The following is a 19,601-nucleotide window of genomic DNA, read 5'->3' as shown; positions in this document are numbered from 1 at the left end:
TGCAAATACGAATGATAATATAAACATGGAATGATTATGAATATAAATTTATAAGTTATCTACATTATTTTATAAAAAACTATAAATAGGAATGGCAACATTGTTAGCAAATAATTGTTAATTACACTTAATTTACAAATTTGATCATTTTTTGAAGAAAAATGTTGAAATTAAGAGTAGACGGTATTAAATTTTAACTATTGATTAATTTTAAAAAAATATAAATTAACATATTTCGAGATAAGTTATAATGTACTATCTTATTCATAATCTTAACATATTTAAAAAATAAAAATAATATATTAGTACCATAAAGAATCGTTATGTATTGAAAATACTTAAAGAAAAATAGCTTGATCGTCTAAGTTTAAAAATGTGTTTGAGCTTAACTGAAAATTTTGTTTTGATCAAATAAACAGAAAAAATCACAAAATCTTTAAAAAAATAAAATCAAATTGGATTAAAAAAATAATTGGGCTGAAATTGATAATAAATCCATCAGGCTTTAGTTCTAAAAGTTAATTACAATATAGAATTAAAAACTTTATTTTCTAATGAAAAATATTATTTAAAAAATGTATATATAATTATATGCAAAACTAAACTATTCAAAAAACAACTTCACCCCAAACTGTATTATTTATCATAATAAAGATATAATAAAAAACATAAAAGTAAAACATAACTTTACAATAAAACTTTACAACAAAACGTAGAAAATATTTAAAGCAAATAATGTTTGCTAATTATCGTTTTCCAATGAAATTTTTCCAAGACTTTCCATGAGGTCCCTGTCAACACTGTTCAAAGCTTCGGACTTCTCCGACTGGAAATTTTCTTCTTCATTGTTTGTATTCACGCTCGTTTCGATCAAACAAATCGGTTTCAATTCAATCTTGACCAAGTCTGAGGTTCCAAACCTTGAATTATTTACACGACAAATTTACAAACGTAACGATTTAATAAAACTCTGAAATGATATTTTTTAATTGTTTGGAACTGAAACATGTATATAAATTTTTAATTTTTCAAATTAGTTGTTAGAGAATAAACATGAACAAATATTTTAAAAACTAATTAAACTAAAAACTTCAGCATAAATTCTAAAACAACAAAATGCCTGTTTAAAAAAAAACTATGACGATTTTAGCAGTTTTAGTTTGATTAGAATTTTATACAGCAAGAAGAAGTACCAACTAATAATAAGAAATTAATTTCATCCAAATTCAACAAACTTTATTGTGGTGGTAAAGTCGGAGTTTTGACCATACTTCAAACTAAAAACGTGCTTGTCGTAGCAAAACAGTCGATGAGAGTTTTTACCCAGCTGTGCGCAAGACCTTTCGACCTTCTGTAATTTTTTCCCGCGGTCCAAAAAGACTCTCTGCTGACACAAGCGGAAAAGTTTCAGCTGTTTGTTTTTGTACTTGAGAATTATTCCTCCCTTGGAGTTTTTTATGGTTCGCAACACTTGAGCTGAGTTGCCTAAAAACATTTTGGTTTTACTGATGATGTCATTTTTGTAAAACTATCTGATTTTGTAAACATTTTGGAAAAAAAATTGCTACTGTTTCAAAACAACAAACGAGGGAATTCTTTTTTTTACAAGCCAAAACTCGAAAAAAACAAAAAATCAAAAGCTTTTTACAAGAAAATAAAAACAAACACCTGAATACTTGAAAACTTTAACGTTTTTACCAATTCTTTCAATGAGTTCTCTCATGACCAAATCGTACTTTTTGATGGTGTAGTTGTACTCTTTGTGCAAGTTAACGTGAAGTCCCGTGTCTAGTTTGGCAACGAAACTTTCAGTCAGCCCGCCATAATTCACAGTCACTTGAAAGCGGGATAACTCTGAGTCTGGTTAAAAAAAAAAAACTGTCAATCTCAGTTATCAAGTTATAAAACGAAAGAGAACAAATTTGTAGTGTATTCTTAATTTTTGTACCCGCTTAATATCAGACGAAACTATTTTAACGTTGCATTTGGTTAGGCTTTAAAAACTTACTTTATTTTGCTTTAGAATAAAACGGCTGAGTCAAAAACTATAAGTTAAAATAAAATAAACTGTAAGTTAAAACGAACTTTAAGCTTTTAGAACAAAACTGTTATGAAAGGATAACTATTTATTATATAAGCAACATATCGAGTCTTCAGTTAACTACAATCATACAGAAACTTCAGTTAAAAATTCCAAAAACTATTTTTTTTTTACTTTTAAAATGTATGGAGTTTTTAGTTTATATATTACGACCGAAACAATTGTCATCACACTAACATACAGCTTTTGAATCACACAGCAACAGAAATGTATTTAAAATATTGAAAAAAACACAGCCTACCAGGTAGTTTCAAAATACGCCTTACAGATTTGTACTCGCTTCTTGTTTCGCCTGCAAAACGACTGTGTTTTAAATTAAACAAACAAAATGTATACGTAGCAGATATTCTACAGTTTTGTGACCAAACATATATTCAAACTTACACTTATTTTCAAGGCGGGCCTTTCATTCACTAAAATAACTATTTTCTATACAATTTTTTAATTTACTAACCTTTACAATCAAAAGTCATAACAGAAAATCCAATGGAATCTTTAGAAGTATCTGTAAATTAAAATAGATTTTTGATGATTTAAAATGTAAAAAGATGTATTTTTTTATACTCGCAATGAATACATACAAAAAAAAAACTGTTATACTTATCTTTTTAAAGTTAGAAAAATAGTATCACTTTTTATTTTTAACAAAAAAACTTAACATGCTTAAAAAAATACATATACTACCTTAAATCATTAAAATTAGTGTTTAGATAGTGTATACCAAAAACATATAAATTAAAATGTATGAAATTTAAACTTTGAGATAGTAATTATAATGCTTAAGTCACGACGTCAATCACGTTATATTCAAACTCTGAAAATTTAAACTCTGAAAATTTAAATTACTATAAAATGTTAAAGACCACTCCTCTAAAAATTGAAAACCTTGATCTAAATTTTAATTGCTAATGTATGTCCAATAAATAAAATTTTAATTGTAAAGAACTAAAAAATATATATTTTAAGATAAAATTTGTAATTACTAAATATAATAATTTATTTATAGTAATTTGATTAACCCATAATTTCATAACAAATTATTAACTATCAATCTTCCTTTTGGATAGGTTACTGTGTCTTATCTATTTGTTCTGAACTTAAAAGTTAAATTACTAAAAAAAGCCATATTTCAACAAGTTTCAAAACCTCTTTTAATCCCTTCTCAAAAATATTTTGAACTTGAAAAAAAAGTCAATGTAGGTCTGACTAATATAATTACAACAGAAAAAAAGTGAAACAAAGTTTTTTAAAAGAGATAATTCACAACAACTAAGAACTATTGAAATTTTTAACTGTTGAATTTTCACAAATCAAAATTTTAATAGTCTTGCACCCGTAACTCAGGGAGGAAAACTTAAAACCTGCAGGCAAGATCTGTACCAACATAAATTAATAAGACTTATATTTTAGGTGAAAAAAAATACAAAGCATACAAAACTAAGCTTTGACAAACAATTTCAACTTAATTTCAATACACAGTAGTGCTTGTTAAATAATATTTTTGTGATAGTTTTACTTCAAACGAGTAATTCTTTAATTTTTAAAGTATAGTTTACTAATAACAAATACTATCACTGGTAACCAACTACCAGAAAAGTCGTCCACCCTTAATGTAACTCTTTGTTAGTCAGCTAAACAAAACTTGCAAAATAACAAATAAAACTTTACCTGCACCTAGTGGTTTTGACAAGAGATCATTTTGCTGTTGAAAAATAATACGTTTTAATATTATAGTAAATATGAACTATAAGCCAGTTTTTATAGAATAAAGAGTTTAAATTAAGTTTTTGAGATAAATTAGTTAATAGTTATTTTTGTAAAAACTAAAAAAATAGATATTAACATATGGACTGCTTTATTTTCAACACAATTTTATAGGAAAACCAAAACTCATTAAAAACATGATCTTTTTTTTTCAAGCATAAGACCTTAAATTTTCAGGATGTATCCCTTGCAATATTTAAAAATAAATAATCAAATGTTTTTTTCTTTTCTTTTAATTAAGATTAATTTGGTGATTTATAAAAAGGAGACTGAGAAATTTTTTAAATATTGCTAAAATTGTAGCAGAAGAATTATTTTCAGTAACATAGCCTTTTTTGCCTTTTTAGTTTGCGATTTCCATAAAGAACCTATAAAACTCTCCGATTTTGACCATTTATTTTCTCAAAAGTTACTCCAAACTTTACAGAAACTTGCTATTAACTTAGTTATTTATGTAAAACCTTGAGTAAAAAAGTTATTTACTACAGTTTTGTTTTAAAACTGAAACTCAATCCTGTTTAAGTTTGCAAAAAAAACTCTGATTTATAATGGTACATAAACAGCTTCAATAAATTAATACATATTTTTTTGTGCGTTTTAATCTCACTAAAACTAATGCTTGAAGAACAAAAAAGCGATTATTTAGATTAAATTTCAGTTTGAATACCTATTCAAAAATACAAATTGTTTCTGCAGAATATCATGTATCTACCAAATTTTCACTATGGTAGTACGACAAACTCAAAAGTTCACAAACAATTCTTAGTCAAGTAGACTAGTTTATAAGGGAACGGGTCAAAATTGTACAAGGTTACTAAATTTCACAAGGGGACTATATTGCACGAGGGCACAAAATTTAACGAAGATACTTTTGTACGAAGATAAATTTGCACCTGATTGCACCAAGGATCAATTTTGCATGAGAGTAAAAAAAACAGAAATATATATAAAACAGGAAAAAAAACTAAAAGATAAATTAATAAAAAAACAAAAATAATAAAGTTACTGACCGAGGGTAAGGGTTAGTGGTAACAGTGATAAAAAACATAAAAAAAAAAACTAATAGAAATTATTTTTAAAAAAATGCATTTTAAAAAATAAATTAATTAAAAATAAAAAGCTACCAACCAAGGGTAAGGGTTAGGGAAAACAATGATAGTAAAAAAATTATAATAATCAAAAAGTAGATTAAATAATAAATTAAGTTATCGACCGAGGGTAAGGGTTAGGGGTAACAGTGAGAGTAAAAAAAAATGTTAAATTAAAGAAAAAGATAATAAACAATAAAAAACAGAAAATCAAACCGTGCAAAATTGTCTGCTTGTGCAAAAGTGTCTTCGTGCAAAAGTATATTCGTACAATTTTGTGCCCTCATGCAAATTAAACAGCTACCAAGTTTATAATGTAACTTAAAAATCAAATTACCCAGAGAAAGCGTAATATATTTATGTTATAAATATACCTATAACTATTGGTAATCTAATTTAACAATACATCTTTACATATTATAACATTTATACTAACAAACTTTTTTCAAAATACTTAACATATCAATTCAAAATTTTAAACTCAAAATTTTGAAACATCTATGTCAGGGTTTCCCAAACTTAGCCAAAGGGTTCCCTTTGGGCCCATGAGGTCTTAAAATGAAAATTACACTTTATATTCTGGAGTTAATGAAAAAACAAAAAAGGTCTTATGCTATTTATTTAGTTTTAAAACTTATACTAGATATTCTGGGATTGATGGGGAGAGCAAAAATAAAAGTGTTTTAGGCATTTCTAATTGTAGATTTTTGAGAAATCTTGTTGGAGGGGGCCATAGCTTTTTTTATTTTCTTTAAGGAGGGCCTTTTAAAAAAAGTTAGGGAAACCCTGGTCTATACTGACAAATCCAGACATTTTGCCTATGTTGTCAAAAATACTATTTTAGCTGATTAAATTGACTACTTCAGACACTGCATAGTGTTGGTTAACTTAATAACTTTTTATACGAATACTAACAGCAGGTATGAAAAACATTAAACTAAAATTAAAATCTTAAAATTACTCTTAGCTTGTTAAGTTATTGTTAAGTTTATTTAAATGTTATAACTGCATCATGTATCCTTTTCAGTTTTTACTATATATAGAGTCCTACTCTTGTAACACATGCTAAATTAAAATTGTTAACACTTACTTCACTTGCAGAGGGTAAGTTGAAGAAACCTGCAAACAATGTTAATGTTGAAATAAATTAACTAGATTAAGAATATCTAAAAATTAAAGTTGAAATACAAGTCTGTTTGTAGAAAAAAAATTAAACACTTCGGCTATTTGTGTTCGTTTCATAGCTTTATAATATTTATGCTTTCATAAACATTAAAAAAATAAGTTGTAAATATCTGAAATTTTTTTTCTAGTCACTTATAACAGTAAAAACTTTAATTGTGTAATTTTCAACACGAGGTATTAATAATAGCTTCATGTATTAAGTTTAAAAAAATTAGTTAACAAAAATTTTAGAACACTAAAAATATTAAATAAAATCACATTTTAAGTCATAAATCGCTGTATATTAGAACTACTTTTTTAGCTTGAGAATTATTTTTGTTTTCATCTTTTGATTTGTTTAACGTTTTTAACTATTAGAAGAACAACTTTTAGCAGCTACAAATGCTATGGTAAATTTTAGCAATAAAATTTTTAAGCAACTAAACATTTTTAAACACCGTCTCTTAAAACGTAAAACAAAAATTACAGTGATTTTGATGCTTAATTAAATTAAATGTTCTGTTTTTGTTCTACATATAAATTTGAATGCATCTTCAAAAACTTTACAAACAAATAAAAACTTTTTAAATACATGTAAATACGCATTATTTATTTGTTGTTTCCAAGTGGGTAGAAACAAAAACAAATTGTTTTAAGCGTAGCTCAAGTTAAAAAGTTATCTAAGATAGTACATGCAATAAAGCACATTTATTTACGGTACAAATTTTGCGTTTAAGCTTCTTCAAAGTACTATTTAGGGCATAGGGGGGTCCAACTTTTTTTTACTAAAATTAACATTGGATCTTATATAAAAGCTTTACAAACTACAAGCCAGTTTTTATAAAACTAAAAAATTGTATTTCACTTTTGAGATATTGTAATTTTTATAAAAAGTTTCGGATACAAACGTATGGACCGCAAGCTTTTTGGGGTCAATTTTCTTGGAAATTTAAAAAATCACTAAAAACCTATCTTCTTCTTCATTTTTTGAGATAGAGACCTCAAATTTTCAGAAAACGTTCCTTTTATAGTTTAAAAGACTTTGAATGTTGGAATTTTAAAAATATTAAAAAATGAAAATTTTGAATAAAAAAAACAAAAAATATGTGGTTTTTTATTAATAAAAATTTTATTTTTCAAATTTAAAAAAATTTCTGCATTCAATTTTTTTAAGTTTAATAATACACTTTCTGTAAAAATTTGAAGAAGATTGCTTAAAAAATGAAGAAGGAGATAGATTTTTAGTGAAATGGTCTTTTTTGCGTTTTTAGTTTGCGCCTTTCATTAGGAACCTATTGCGGTCACCCACTTTGTCTGCTCATATCTCAAAAAATACTTTGAATTTTTTCAAACGATTAAAAATGTATGATAGCTTGGATAAAACTCTATAAAATAAGATCAATTTGTAAAAATCAAGAAAGACCCCCCCTATGCCCTTAATGGTTCTAAATGGTGTTTAACATAAAAATACTTCAAAGTAGTTATATCTTACCTCTTACGTCTAAAGTGTCTTCATTGTCAGTATTCTCCTAAAAAAAACCTTGTTAATTTTTTTCAAGAATCAATAAGTTTTAAATGAGAGCCATAAAATAAAAAAGAATAAACTGTAAGTATTAGTTTTCAGACAAAAGAACTAGTATGAACTACATATCAACGTTCATAAAATATAAAAATGTTAATTAACTCCAGAAATATAGTCGATTTTGTAAACAGTTTCAAATAAAAGAATATAAACTGTAATTCCTACATTTTCAAATTATTCCAAACTAACTTTAAATATTGTTAAATATAACTTGTTGGGTATTTATTAAAGTTTCAAAAAAGTTACAAGAAAATTTCTATTAAAATAAAAAATTTATCATGGTTTTTAATTATGCAATATACATGTACTCTTTAAAACACCTAAGAAAAATGAAGAAAATTGAAAAATATTAGTTTAAATATAGGATAAGAAAAATTTAAATAAAATAGTCTATTTCGCCTTCAGTCTGCACATGTTTAAAAAACTTATTGGGCTCACCTATTTAAACTTTTACTATGTTTAAAGTTACTTAGAGTTTTGTTTAGTGATAAAAATGTGTCTTATAAAACTTTTCAAAACAAGTTTAACCTGTAATAAATAAGTTTAACCCACCTATGGTGTTAAAACGCTTTCACTATTTTTTGACACTAAAAACCTCTAACACATAAACTTAGTTGGTTATAATTGAGATATACTCTAAACATAAATAACATTACCTTATTGTTTAAGCCACTTCAAATTTGGATTTAATCATTAAAACTTTAGCAGATGTTTTAAAAATGTAAAACTTACTTGTATTATGTGTTGTGTGTTGAACTGATCAAGGATCATTCTTTCCTCTTCTAATAGCTGACAATGTATCTGCTGGTTCTTATCTGCTAAAATGTTTTTTTTAATTCTAAAAAAGTATAATTTTATTTGATGATCTAAAAATTGACCTACAACAGCGGTCGGCACATCTGAAAAATATTGGTTTTAAAATAAACTAGTTTTTAACCAGTATTTGTAAAAAAAAATAAAAGTTTTAAAAGATATAATTACTTAAACAAAACTATAACAAATCAATTGAAATAAAACTCTACAAGATAGCATTACCTATACAACACAAACCAAAAGCAGTTCATTCGAAATAGACTTACTTTATATATGAATATAGAAAACTTATTAAAGTATATCAAGTTGTATAAAGACTTTAAAAATATTTAAAACTTAAAATAAGTTTTTGTAATTTCAATAGTTAGTTTAAACAAATAGTCTGGCTTGAACAGTACAGTTTGATGGTTTATTAAAACAATTCATACTTTAGCGTACGTTTTCGAAAAAAAAAAAAAGAAATACACTTTGTGACAACCTTTATGAAGCTTATATCTATGACATTGATAATTGAATTATAAACTGTGAGATATGTTGAGTTTAAAGAAAGCGCAGTAATTAAATTTAGGCAAAGACAATAATAAGCTTGTTGATAAATAGACACATCAACAAAAATCTAACCAACAAGAAAACTCCTTTCGATGTTAGAGGCTTCGGAAATTGGATAATAATTGTTATGGGCAGAAGTGTGAGCATGTTGGCCACCCTGCAACAAATATCAAAGATTAGCAATAAAGTTCTCACTCTGTTACAACTTTTCATTTACCTGTGTTTCGTAGGTAACAACTGAAACTTCCGGCTGATGTTGCATTATTTGCTTTTTTGTCATTGGGTTTGGGTTGCCGTAATCTGGAAAATACAAAATACCGCAATGTGCATTTGCTAAACTAAAGTTTGCCCCTTAAGCTTATAAAGTCTAACTAATATTAAATAACTTTTATAAAAACTTACTTTTTTTACTGCCAACTAAGTATTATGTAAGTATTGAGAACTTATTTGTACTTCAAACTTTCAGTATTTATAAAACAAAACTAACTCTTACATCATTACTTTTTGCAGATTGTAATAAGTAGTTTTAAGTATGAGCCATAATTATAAGTAAAAACTTTGTAAATAAATATTGCTTGTTTTTTTAAATTTAGAAAAAAATTTAAATTAAAAGCTGTAAGATTTACATGGATTTCACTGTTGCATGAGTTATAAACTTTACAATAAAAAATTTTTCTAGAAGTTAACTTTTGTTTTGTCAAATATTAATTTTTTAACTTTAAATATTGTCTTCTTAGTGGTAATAAGTTTTTATACATTTATATGCATTTAAAGCTTTGATGGTTTTACGTTGAATTAACAACAATTAGGTATTTTTACTGACAAAAACTTTTACTAAATAACTTCTTTGAAGCTTTGAACAAAATAAACTTGTTTATTTTTTTACTTAAATAACAGCTTATAGAAAATTATTTTAAAAACTGACTTAAAAGATAGTTAGGCTTACTGGTTTTCTGTGTACTTATGTTTTGATTGGAGCTATAATGAGATCTTTTTCTGGATGAATCTATGAAAAAAAAAAAACAAATTTGAAAATTATAAATATAATGACTACACATGTTTTTTCAAAGTTTAGTGATAATATAACATTGAAACAGACTACAAGAGTCACATAGATGTACATAAAATTTAAAAAAAAAACATATATATACTACTAAAATGGTACATGTTTCTTTCTTTGTTATTTCATAAAGAATTAACTAATTAATTACTACCTACTACCTTAGTAGTTATATACATATACACGTACTACTGAGATGGTAAGTGTTGTATTCAAAATCTAAACAGCTGAAATATTATAGGATTAAGTTATATGAAACATATGTACTGTTAATTTTGAACTTTAGAATTTGCAATAGGATATCATAGCCTTTCAGTGGGCTCATTGATAGTTGAAGGTTAATTTGTTTCTACTACATTATTTATTTTTTTAATTTTCTGTGCATCTATTTTACCTATGGTCTGTATCAATGTAGGTGTTTTTGAAATAACTGATATTTTATGTTTGATGTTTCATAAAATAAAGACAATGAAATTAAGTTATTAATTTTGAAAATCAGAATATAATACTGTTAAAAACTGTTCAAATGTTTTCAACAACTTGTAAAATTTTTAAAACAATTACCTTTTCTGTTAAAATTTATGCAATAACAATTGTAATTTTTATCATAGTCTTTTATTCTTGTAAAATCTTTATTACTGTGCAATGCCATTCTGAAAGTATTTCGTAGATTTGAAATAATCTTTTTACTTTCTTCGTAAGTCCAAGTTTCCATTGCTGGAATAGGAAACTTTTTGTGTCTCGCATACTCCTTAGTAATAAATTTGTTTTGTTATGTTACATATAATAATTACAAATTTAGATTCACATTTGTATATTTAGATATAATCTTTTTTGGTACAATGTGTATAAAAAATATTTTTTAAATCTAGTGTAAAATTGTAGTAAATAAACCTGCTAGAAGGCACTGTACAGCAAGTTCAAATCTTAATACTGTTTGAATTTAAATTACTTCAAGTTTTTTATCTTATTGTGTGTTAAGCCAGCACTTTCAAATTAGGTACATAAAATAGCTTACTTTGCAAAGGAACTTTAGTGAGATGTAGCAGTTTAATTGTAAGCATACTTTTAAAGTTATTCTCTTTTTTTTTGTTATACTTGGTGTAGGTAATTACAAAACAAATAATTTATATATAAAAAATAAATTTTATAGAAAATTGCGCACAGATTTTTAATAAATAAACAACCAGAAACTTGTTTATACAGACAAAGTTTATGTTTATCTTAACATACTTTACTTTTTATAGTTAATGATTATGATATTTTCTAAACCATAAATAATAAACTTAAGTCTATTAAAAAAAAAACAAAATAGATTTAAAATCATGAAAAACAAGGTTTATCTTAAAACATTACAAAGTATTTTTAAGGCCACTATGTATGAAAAAATAATTTAAAAATTAACAGCTAAAACTAACGAATATAACACTCCACTTTTTCTTCCAACCAGGGTCATTCATTCTTACCCAGGGAAATTTAAATGTCCATGGTGGATAACCTGGTTCTTTGACCAGTTCTAATCCGGGGATATCCCCTTTATTGAGATGGTGGACTATCCAGTTTTTCAAAGTTGTACTTTCCATCATTAGGTCTTCTTTTGCACCTGATGATTTAAGGGTAAGTATTAGCATTTGATGATAAGTAAATGTTTTTAATAAGTAAGTACTTTTTATTGTAGACAAAGTTAAGCAAAAACAGAAGTTTTTCTTTGTGTCTAAAAATATTTTGAAGTACACTTGATTAAGCTTTTCCTTGTCTTTAAACTAGAAAAATATTATTTTCCACTAAAACTTCAAAAGAAACACAAAAAACAAATACAAAAACAAGTTCTCTAAAATTGAGATTTAAATAACAAAATGAAATGTGCTACTGCCAGACAATATACATTTAATATTTAAAACTAAACAATTTATTTTTAAAAAATTTAACTTGCAGAAGAATCCATGAATTCTTTAGCTAAAGTTATAAGACTTTTCTGCTGTGCATTAGACCTTCCAATATATTTTATGAATGTGTATTATCTACTAAAAAAATTTAAATGTTTACAATTATACATAACTTAAAAAGTTATTTTTAAGTTTGCTTAAAGATATAACAGTATAGAACTGAATATTGTAAGCTTTAAATATATTTAAAGATATTTTTTACTTATTTATTTTAAAAATTTATTATATTTTAAAGATAGAATCAAATTTGTATATAGTTTCCAAAGCAAATGAAAGGAAACAAAACTTTCATAGTAAGTTGCTTATAAAATTGTATGAGAACAAAATTTTCAAGTAAAATGTTTCTTTGTGCCTACAATGTGGAACTTATAAGAGCTCTTCAACTTAAATCAATTATATTTTTCAAATCCAGAAAACTAGTTTCAAAACAAAGTGATGTATTCCTTCATGTCCTAAATCAGCTCTTTAACAGTTTAGGAGAATAAGACAGAAGTTTAATAAAACTTTTAAAAGTAAAAGTGGTATGTCTGTTTTATCAAAGATGTTTTAACGAAATTCAGTAGAAGCCAATAGTAGAATGTGTACATATTTAGGCCATTTTACAACAGTTTGAAATTTACCTTAACTGCTACATTTGCTTTTTAAAATTATAAACTGTTACTCAAAACACTCTAATACAAATAGTTGTTCATTAAAACTGGTTAAGTTTTACAATGAAGAAATGTCGTTAAATGTACAGTTATTAACCAATTTGTTTTTTAAAGTTAAAACAATTTTTTTTTAATCTATCACAGTTTGAACTTAATATTCAAAAAATAGTTTTTTATCCATTCTAATTTCTAAAATTTTCAGTAAAAAAATAAAAAGTATTAAGGTAAATTTTAGACCACAGTTTTCCAAACTGGGCCAAGTGGCCCCCTTGGGGACCATAAGCAGTAAAGGGGCAAAGGGGGCATGAGGTCATAATTTGAAACTTACACTAGATATTCTGGAGTTGAGGATAGAGATCAAACAAAAAAATCTTAAGCTTTATTAATGATAGTTTTGAAACTCATACTACCTATTTTAGAAAAAAGATTGGGAAATGTTGGGTAGGAGTCTAATATGCACAAAGGGACACTTTTGCAGGCAGGATCAAATATGCACAAAGACACTTTTGAATGAACAGGGTAAAAAAGTTTAATTATTTTTTTTAATTCAATTTATTTTTTTCACTATTACTATTACCCCTAACCCTTACTTTTTGTCGGTATTTTTTTTATTTTTTTTTGCTTTTTTATTTGTTTTTATGGTTTTAGTTCTCCTTCTTTTTATTTTAATAAATTTTTTTATAGATTTTTTTCTTTCTTACCCTTGGTTGGCAAAGTTTTTTTTGTTTCTTTTTTTAGTTTTTTTTTTAATTCTTTTTTTCATAGTTTTTTAACCATTTTACTATAACTTTTACACCTAACCCTTACCCTTGGTGGGTAAGTTTTATATTTCTGTTTTTTTTTTTTTATTATTTTTTTTTACTCTCATGCAAAAATGACCCTTCGTACAAAAGTGACCCCTTATGCAAAAGTGTTTTTGTGAAAAAAAGTCTTTGTGCAAAAATGTACCTTTGTGCATATTTGACCCGTTCCTGTTTATGTTAGACAGCTTTGTCTGATTTTTTCCAGAGAAAATGTTACTATCATAATGAAAGGGTTATGGTTAACTTTAGGTGAGCACCAATATCAAGCTGAAAATATAATACATTTGATGTCTTTTTAACCATAATTTTAGGCTAAAAAAACAATACTTTGTTTTAAACAAGCTATATAAATACATAGAAAGAACTAAATTAATATATTATAAACTAAAATATTTAATCAATTTTTTTTTACAATATCATAATCAATATAAATTATTGTATTGGTGTAATCACTTATAAATTGTAAATTAAAAGCAATAGTATACAAGTATATAAGTTTATTATTTATCATATATAAGTTTAATTTTATTTATGTATTTATAAAAGATAATTTTTTAGCCTAAAATTAAGATTAAATAAGACATCAAATGTATTATAACTTCAGCTTGATATTGGTGCTCATCTAAAGTTAACGATAACCAATGAAAGTTAATTAGTTTTTTGATTTTTAATCATTTGCAGATTTCATTTTTAAAAGTAAATGTTTATGAGTTTTCTGTGGTGATAATAACTAGGGGGCAGTAGAGGTGCAAATGAGTTTTAACTACCTTAAACATATGTTAGTATACATACTGTTATACTAATACTTATACGCATTTAGACCCTTTTGCTACTTTTCCAATCTAAAAATAACATTTAAAGTTTCTCTGCTCCCATCATGTTATCAAACTTCATCCATGATGATTACCATGTGTGTAGTTCTTAAGTTAACTTTAGTCCATAATAAAACATAACACATACTTTAGCTCAGTAAATGAAAATAACTTTTGTTTTTTCAAAATAAAATTTTTTTTTATCAAAAGTAGTTATATTTAAAGGCTGAGTTGATAGATAATACAAAAAACTATATTGATATTTAATAAGAACAATTACATAGTTTTGGCAAATCATATTCATTGTGACAAAACACAGTGAATTTTTATTCTTTTTAACTTTACAAGTGACATTTTTAATTGAACATTCTTTATAATTTCAAACAGTACAGAAAACATTGAGTCCAAAAAATGTTGTTGCAAAAAATTAACTTTAAGAATGGTGTTTAAAAATAGAGGCAGGTATAGAAATACAAACAAAAGTTAGATTTTAGTAAAAGAAAAAGCATGTAGTTTGTAGTAGGGAATTTCCCAAAAAAATACAATTGTATGTAGACTATTAATGAAAAAGTTTTAGCTTTTTCAAAACTGTCTATTCTTACAACAAGCATATAACCCTATAACTAGAGATACTAAAAGAATACTTTTGTTAAAAATTTGCTATAAAAGTAATCGAGTCGATAATCACAGCCAAGGTCGATAAAATGAATTTTACATCTTTAAATTTATTAACTAGAACTGACTGTTGTAACAAAACAAATGACTAAACTAAAAGATTTGAAAACAGATGTTATTTATGTAGATAAAATTGTATGATTATAAAAAAAATAATGCTTGAAAATTAATTAAAAACATTTTATCTCGTAGTTTAACTTTCATTCGTTATAAAGTACTGTATTTTTTTTTATAAAAAACACGAAAACATAGTATTGTTTTAATCACTAATTTAAACTTTAAATAACGATAATTTAAAATTTATTTTTTATTATATGTTTTTTCTTAATACTTTAAAATTGTTTTTAGTTTGCTAAAAGATGTTCGAACTAATTAAATTTAAAAACCGATGTAAATTTTATTTTAATTGTAATCTATTTATAATAATTTAAACATAGTGGTGTAATTTTTTTCTAACCACACTTAATTACTTCAAACTAAAAATAGTTAAAAAAAGGGTCTTTAATCTAGTGTAGTTCATCTAACCACATAAAGATATTTATTACTTTTTTGGCTGGATATGCACAGATGATAATTAAGCACTGCTTAATTAGCAGCCCAATTCTAAAATAAGAGTAGTTAAAAACTAATTAGTCGTTAAAAGTTTAAAGTAGGATTGATTTCTCTTTTTAATTTTTTTATCCTTTTTTTAAGTAGTAGATTTTTTGAAGATTTTCAAAATTGTTTTACATCGCCTACTCTTTATTAAGAGTCTCTTTATTTCCTTGTAATAATATACTGAACCTCTTTGTTTAATTCAGATGTGGGCAATTTTAAATTTAAAAAAAATGTTCAGGTAGATATGTTTAAAAAAAGTTTTAGTGGGTCCTGTAATTTCAAAATAATATATATACAAAGCTAAAGCAACGTATAACAAAAGAAATGTTTAGGAACATTCATTTAATAACTATTTTTTGTATACTAAAAATCGTATTAGGTGAACATTTGAACCTATTTGTTATTAATTCTGATAAATCGTTTTTAACCTAAAAAATACGTTGCGACCAACATATTTATGTTGGAATGATTTGAATTTCAGCTTTAACGTTGCCCACTTGTAGTCAAAGATTTTACCTATTACAAAAACCATTAAAAAAATAATTTGTACATTATCAGAATGGCAAATTTAATAATCTTTAAAAAAGACTATTTGTCAATAAGTTTTAAAAACCACGTTTCAGGGTAATAAGTTTGAACTCAATAATTGTTATCAAGCAAATTATATTATCAAACAAGTTTTACTTTTTATTTTGATTTTTTAAACTTCATAAACATATTAAAATGCATGTAAAAACTTTTTTACATATCTATATTTTATGTTACGTGAATAGGACATAGGTCTTTGTAACTTTATCTTCTAGTTAAACGAAATATTAAGTATTTTAGTACAAATAAAACAATGATAACTTATAAATTTAGTAAATTTAGTACTTTTCAATAATTCTTTTGATTTAAAAACGTAATTTTTTAAAGAATGCAGTTTAACTTTTAGTTTTTGATTATTAATATTTTCAGATCTAGATTTATAGAAAAGTGTTTCTGGAAACAGATTTTGTTAGTGTTTTATTAAAGAAGTGACATTTGACAACAAAAAAAATATTAACCTTATATAAGGCTTGGCTGTCACCCTTGAATTGAATTTGAAATTTACAAAAAACTTTTATCAAAAATCCCCTACTATAACCACCTCTTTTACTTTTACATTCACATTCTCCTTACTACAATGTAAATGTAAAAGTAAAAGTATCTGCAATGAAGAATGCAAAAACAAGTTTTAAACTAATTTATGACCACAAGCTTAGTTTAATATTTTTAAAAAACTGTTAGTTTCAATGCAATTTTCAAACATCATAAAATTTAAAAAATAATAATGGTCAATTAGTGTTAAATGGTTAGTGTTCAGATAGTTAAAAAATATTTTTAGTTTATAGGCAGATTTAGTTTACTTTTTAATTGAACGGTAAATTTTTTCTTATTTTATTTAATAATAGGGCAGGTGGAATAACACTAATGAGCCCAAACTCACTCACTTGACCTTCAGAAAACGTTTATTGTTGCAGAGGGGAGAGTGAGTTCTTCTGATTTTTTCTACCTTAAAAAAACAGGTTTAAATTTATAAGGTTTAATAATCTACAGTAACTCAGTGATAAGTTTTTTGCAAGCAAAAAACAAAAAATTTTTTTAGTCAACTTTGACTGTATAAGTAATTAAGTCTATATCAGCATCCCAATACTATATATTTTGTAACCATTTTTATATTAAATATCTTTTAGTGATACTTAACAAAAGTTGGTTCATTAAAAACTTTACTAACATTAATTTTAGGCAGATTATATATCCTTAAAAAATACTTAACTTTAGGACTTTCCTGATTTTATAAATGATTTTGTCCCAATGAGTTTTTCTTTAAATTCAAGCACAACCTAAGTTTTCAACTATTTAAGGTAAGAATTCATATAGTTTTGCTGTTATCAAAAAAACTAATTACTAACTAGTTTCAAAGGCTTGTTGTTGTACGCTGTAAGATTTGGTAACTTTTTAGCTGGTGGGCCAAGTTTATTAGAAAAACTCTCTGAAGCGCTTTTTTTAAACCAAGTATTAGGTATCTATGTAAAAAAACATTTGTTGACCAGATTCTTAGAAAAAGTTTGAAAAGTCATACTTCAAAAACTTAAAATAATTCTTTTAAAGTATAAGTGTAATGAAATAACAATGTTTTCAAAGGTTTCAATTTGTTACAAAATTAAATAAAAAACACATTTCAAAGTAATTCTTATAAAATATTTAAATTTTTTTTTGCGACTGTATATTCTTATCTCAAAACAATCAAGTAATATCCAATAATTTTTTTATAGAAATTTTATTTATTTTAGGATTTTAACTCTTTAAATTGTTAATATTAAATGTAACTTGTAAGTTTACCACTTAAATATAATTGTTATTGGATGCAAGTAAAAGTGCAGTTATGATTGAACTTTCAAGTTGCTCAAGAAAAATATTATATGTTTTTTTTTAAAGTTAAAACTTTGTTATGAATGAGGTCATGTTTGTTAAACGGAGCCAAAATTTTATTAAGGTTAAGACATTTGTCTTTAGTATTAGTAATATGAGAGTTACTAAAAAAACTAGGAGTATCTTGAATTTTAAAGCTTAAGCCAAATAACCTTGAATTTGCAAAATTTTGGAAAAAAAAAACTAGGAACAAAAACTAATACTAAAACTTGAAATTCTATCTATTGTTACATGTATAATAATGAAGTTTAGACTAGATATCAAAAATCTATCACATACAATAAAAATTTATTGTATTGTTTAGTTTTTTTATAAGACACATTTTAAGTAGGATTATTGATTTTTTCAATATTTTTATACCATTTAAGACTTTATATTTAATTTATACTATAAATAGAGTTAAAAATAAATTATTCTCAAAAACCTGGAAGAAATATCTAATAAAAATATTTTAAAAAACATTCAGCAATTCTGTTGTATGCTTACAAATTTTTATTATAATAGTTGCAATAATTTTTTTAAAAATAGACTTCTGGTTTTCAAACAGAATTATCCTCTTAAAAGAAGCATAAAAAGGTCAACAACTATAAAATTTTAATTTTATGTTAGTATAAAAAACATTAAGGACTATGATTTATTATATGTTTTGAAAATATTTTGTTTCTAATGTAATTTATCTCTTTTAAAATTTCTTTTGTACGAAGTTTCCACTTACTCATGATAACTTCAACTTAAGTTTAAATAAAACTTGGACTTAATTTTTGTTATATATTGTAGTTAATTAAAACTCACTTGTCAAGGTTTTTTAACAATGTTGTAGCTCATTATCAAGCATCCACCTTAACACCTTCAATATTTAGTTTTTCAACATTTTACAACTTATTAAAGCCATAGGGGGGTAGGCCATGTTTTTTACAAGTTGATCTTATTTAATGAGTTTTTTTCTAAGCTTCAAGATGCTTTTTTTTTGTTTTTGAAAATTCAAATTATTTTTTGAGATATAACCAGTCAAATTCGAGCTGCACAATAGGTTCCCTATGGGAAGGGAAAACTAAAAGAGCAAGAAAAGACTATTTTAATTAAAATTTGTCTTTTCCTACATTTTTCAATCTATCTTCTTCAAACTTTCACAGTCTAACCCCTATACAATAACAAAAAACGTTACTTTGGACTTAAAAAAAATTTTAAGTAAAAATACATTTATTCTGAAAAAAAAATATTTTTTTTTAATTTTTGTTATAAAATTTTTATTTCAATTAAACGATTAAAATTCATAAGTAATGTTTTTTTCTTTTAATATAAGGAACATTTTACAAAAATTTGAAGAAGATTGCTTGTAAAAAGAAGGAGGAGATCAGATTTTAGTGATTTTTAAAATTTCCAAGAAAATTGACTCCATAAAATGTGTGGTCCATACGTTTGTATCAGAAACTTTAGAAAAAAATAAAATATCTTAAAAGTTAAATGCTATTTTTTAATTCTATAAAAACAGGATTGTAGTTTGTACTTAAAGCTTTCATATAAAAATCAAACTTAGTTTTTG

At 24.9% G+C, this 19,601-nt stretch overlaps 1 protein-coding gene across 1 annotated transcript; it reads right to left on the bottom strand.

Annotated features, from left to right (window-relative positions):
- Positions 1-742: 742 nt before the first annotated feature.
- Positions 743-12,138, bottom strand: LOC145828878 (uncharacterized). Its single transcript, XM_082936624.1, has 15 exons — positions 12,051-12,138; positions 11,540-11,724; positions 10,686-10,872; positions 9,987-10,067; positions 9,279-9,361; positions 9,134-9,218; positions 8,432-8,514; positions 7,610-7,646; positions 6,044-6,072; positions 3,770-3,803; positions 2,556-2,606; positions 2,343-2,393; positions 1,669-1,860; positions 1,236-1,485; positions 743-920 (listed from the first exon to the last, which is right to left on the bottom strand). The coding sequence occupies exons 1-15, from the start codon at positions 12,064-12,066 to the stop codon at positions 743-745; spliced, it is 1,542 nt and encodes a 513-aa protein (XP_082792750.1). The 5' UTR covers positions 12,067-12,138.
- Positions 12,139-19,601: the final 7,463 nt, after the last annotated feature.

Source organism: Thalia democratica, chromosome 2, assembly GCF_965202585.1.
Source record: "Thalia democratica chromosome 2, ktThaDemo2.hap1.1, whole genome shotgun sequence".
NCBI lineage: Eukaryota > Metazoa > Chordata > Thaliacea > Salpida > Salpidae > Thalia > Thalia democratica.
The sequence above is the reverse complement of the archived record's forward strand: the minus strand, read 5'-3'. Positions and strand labels throughout refer to the sequence as shown.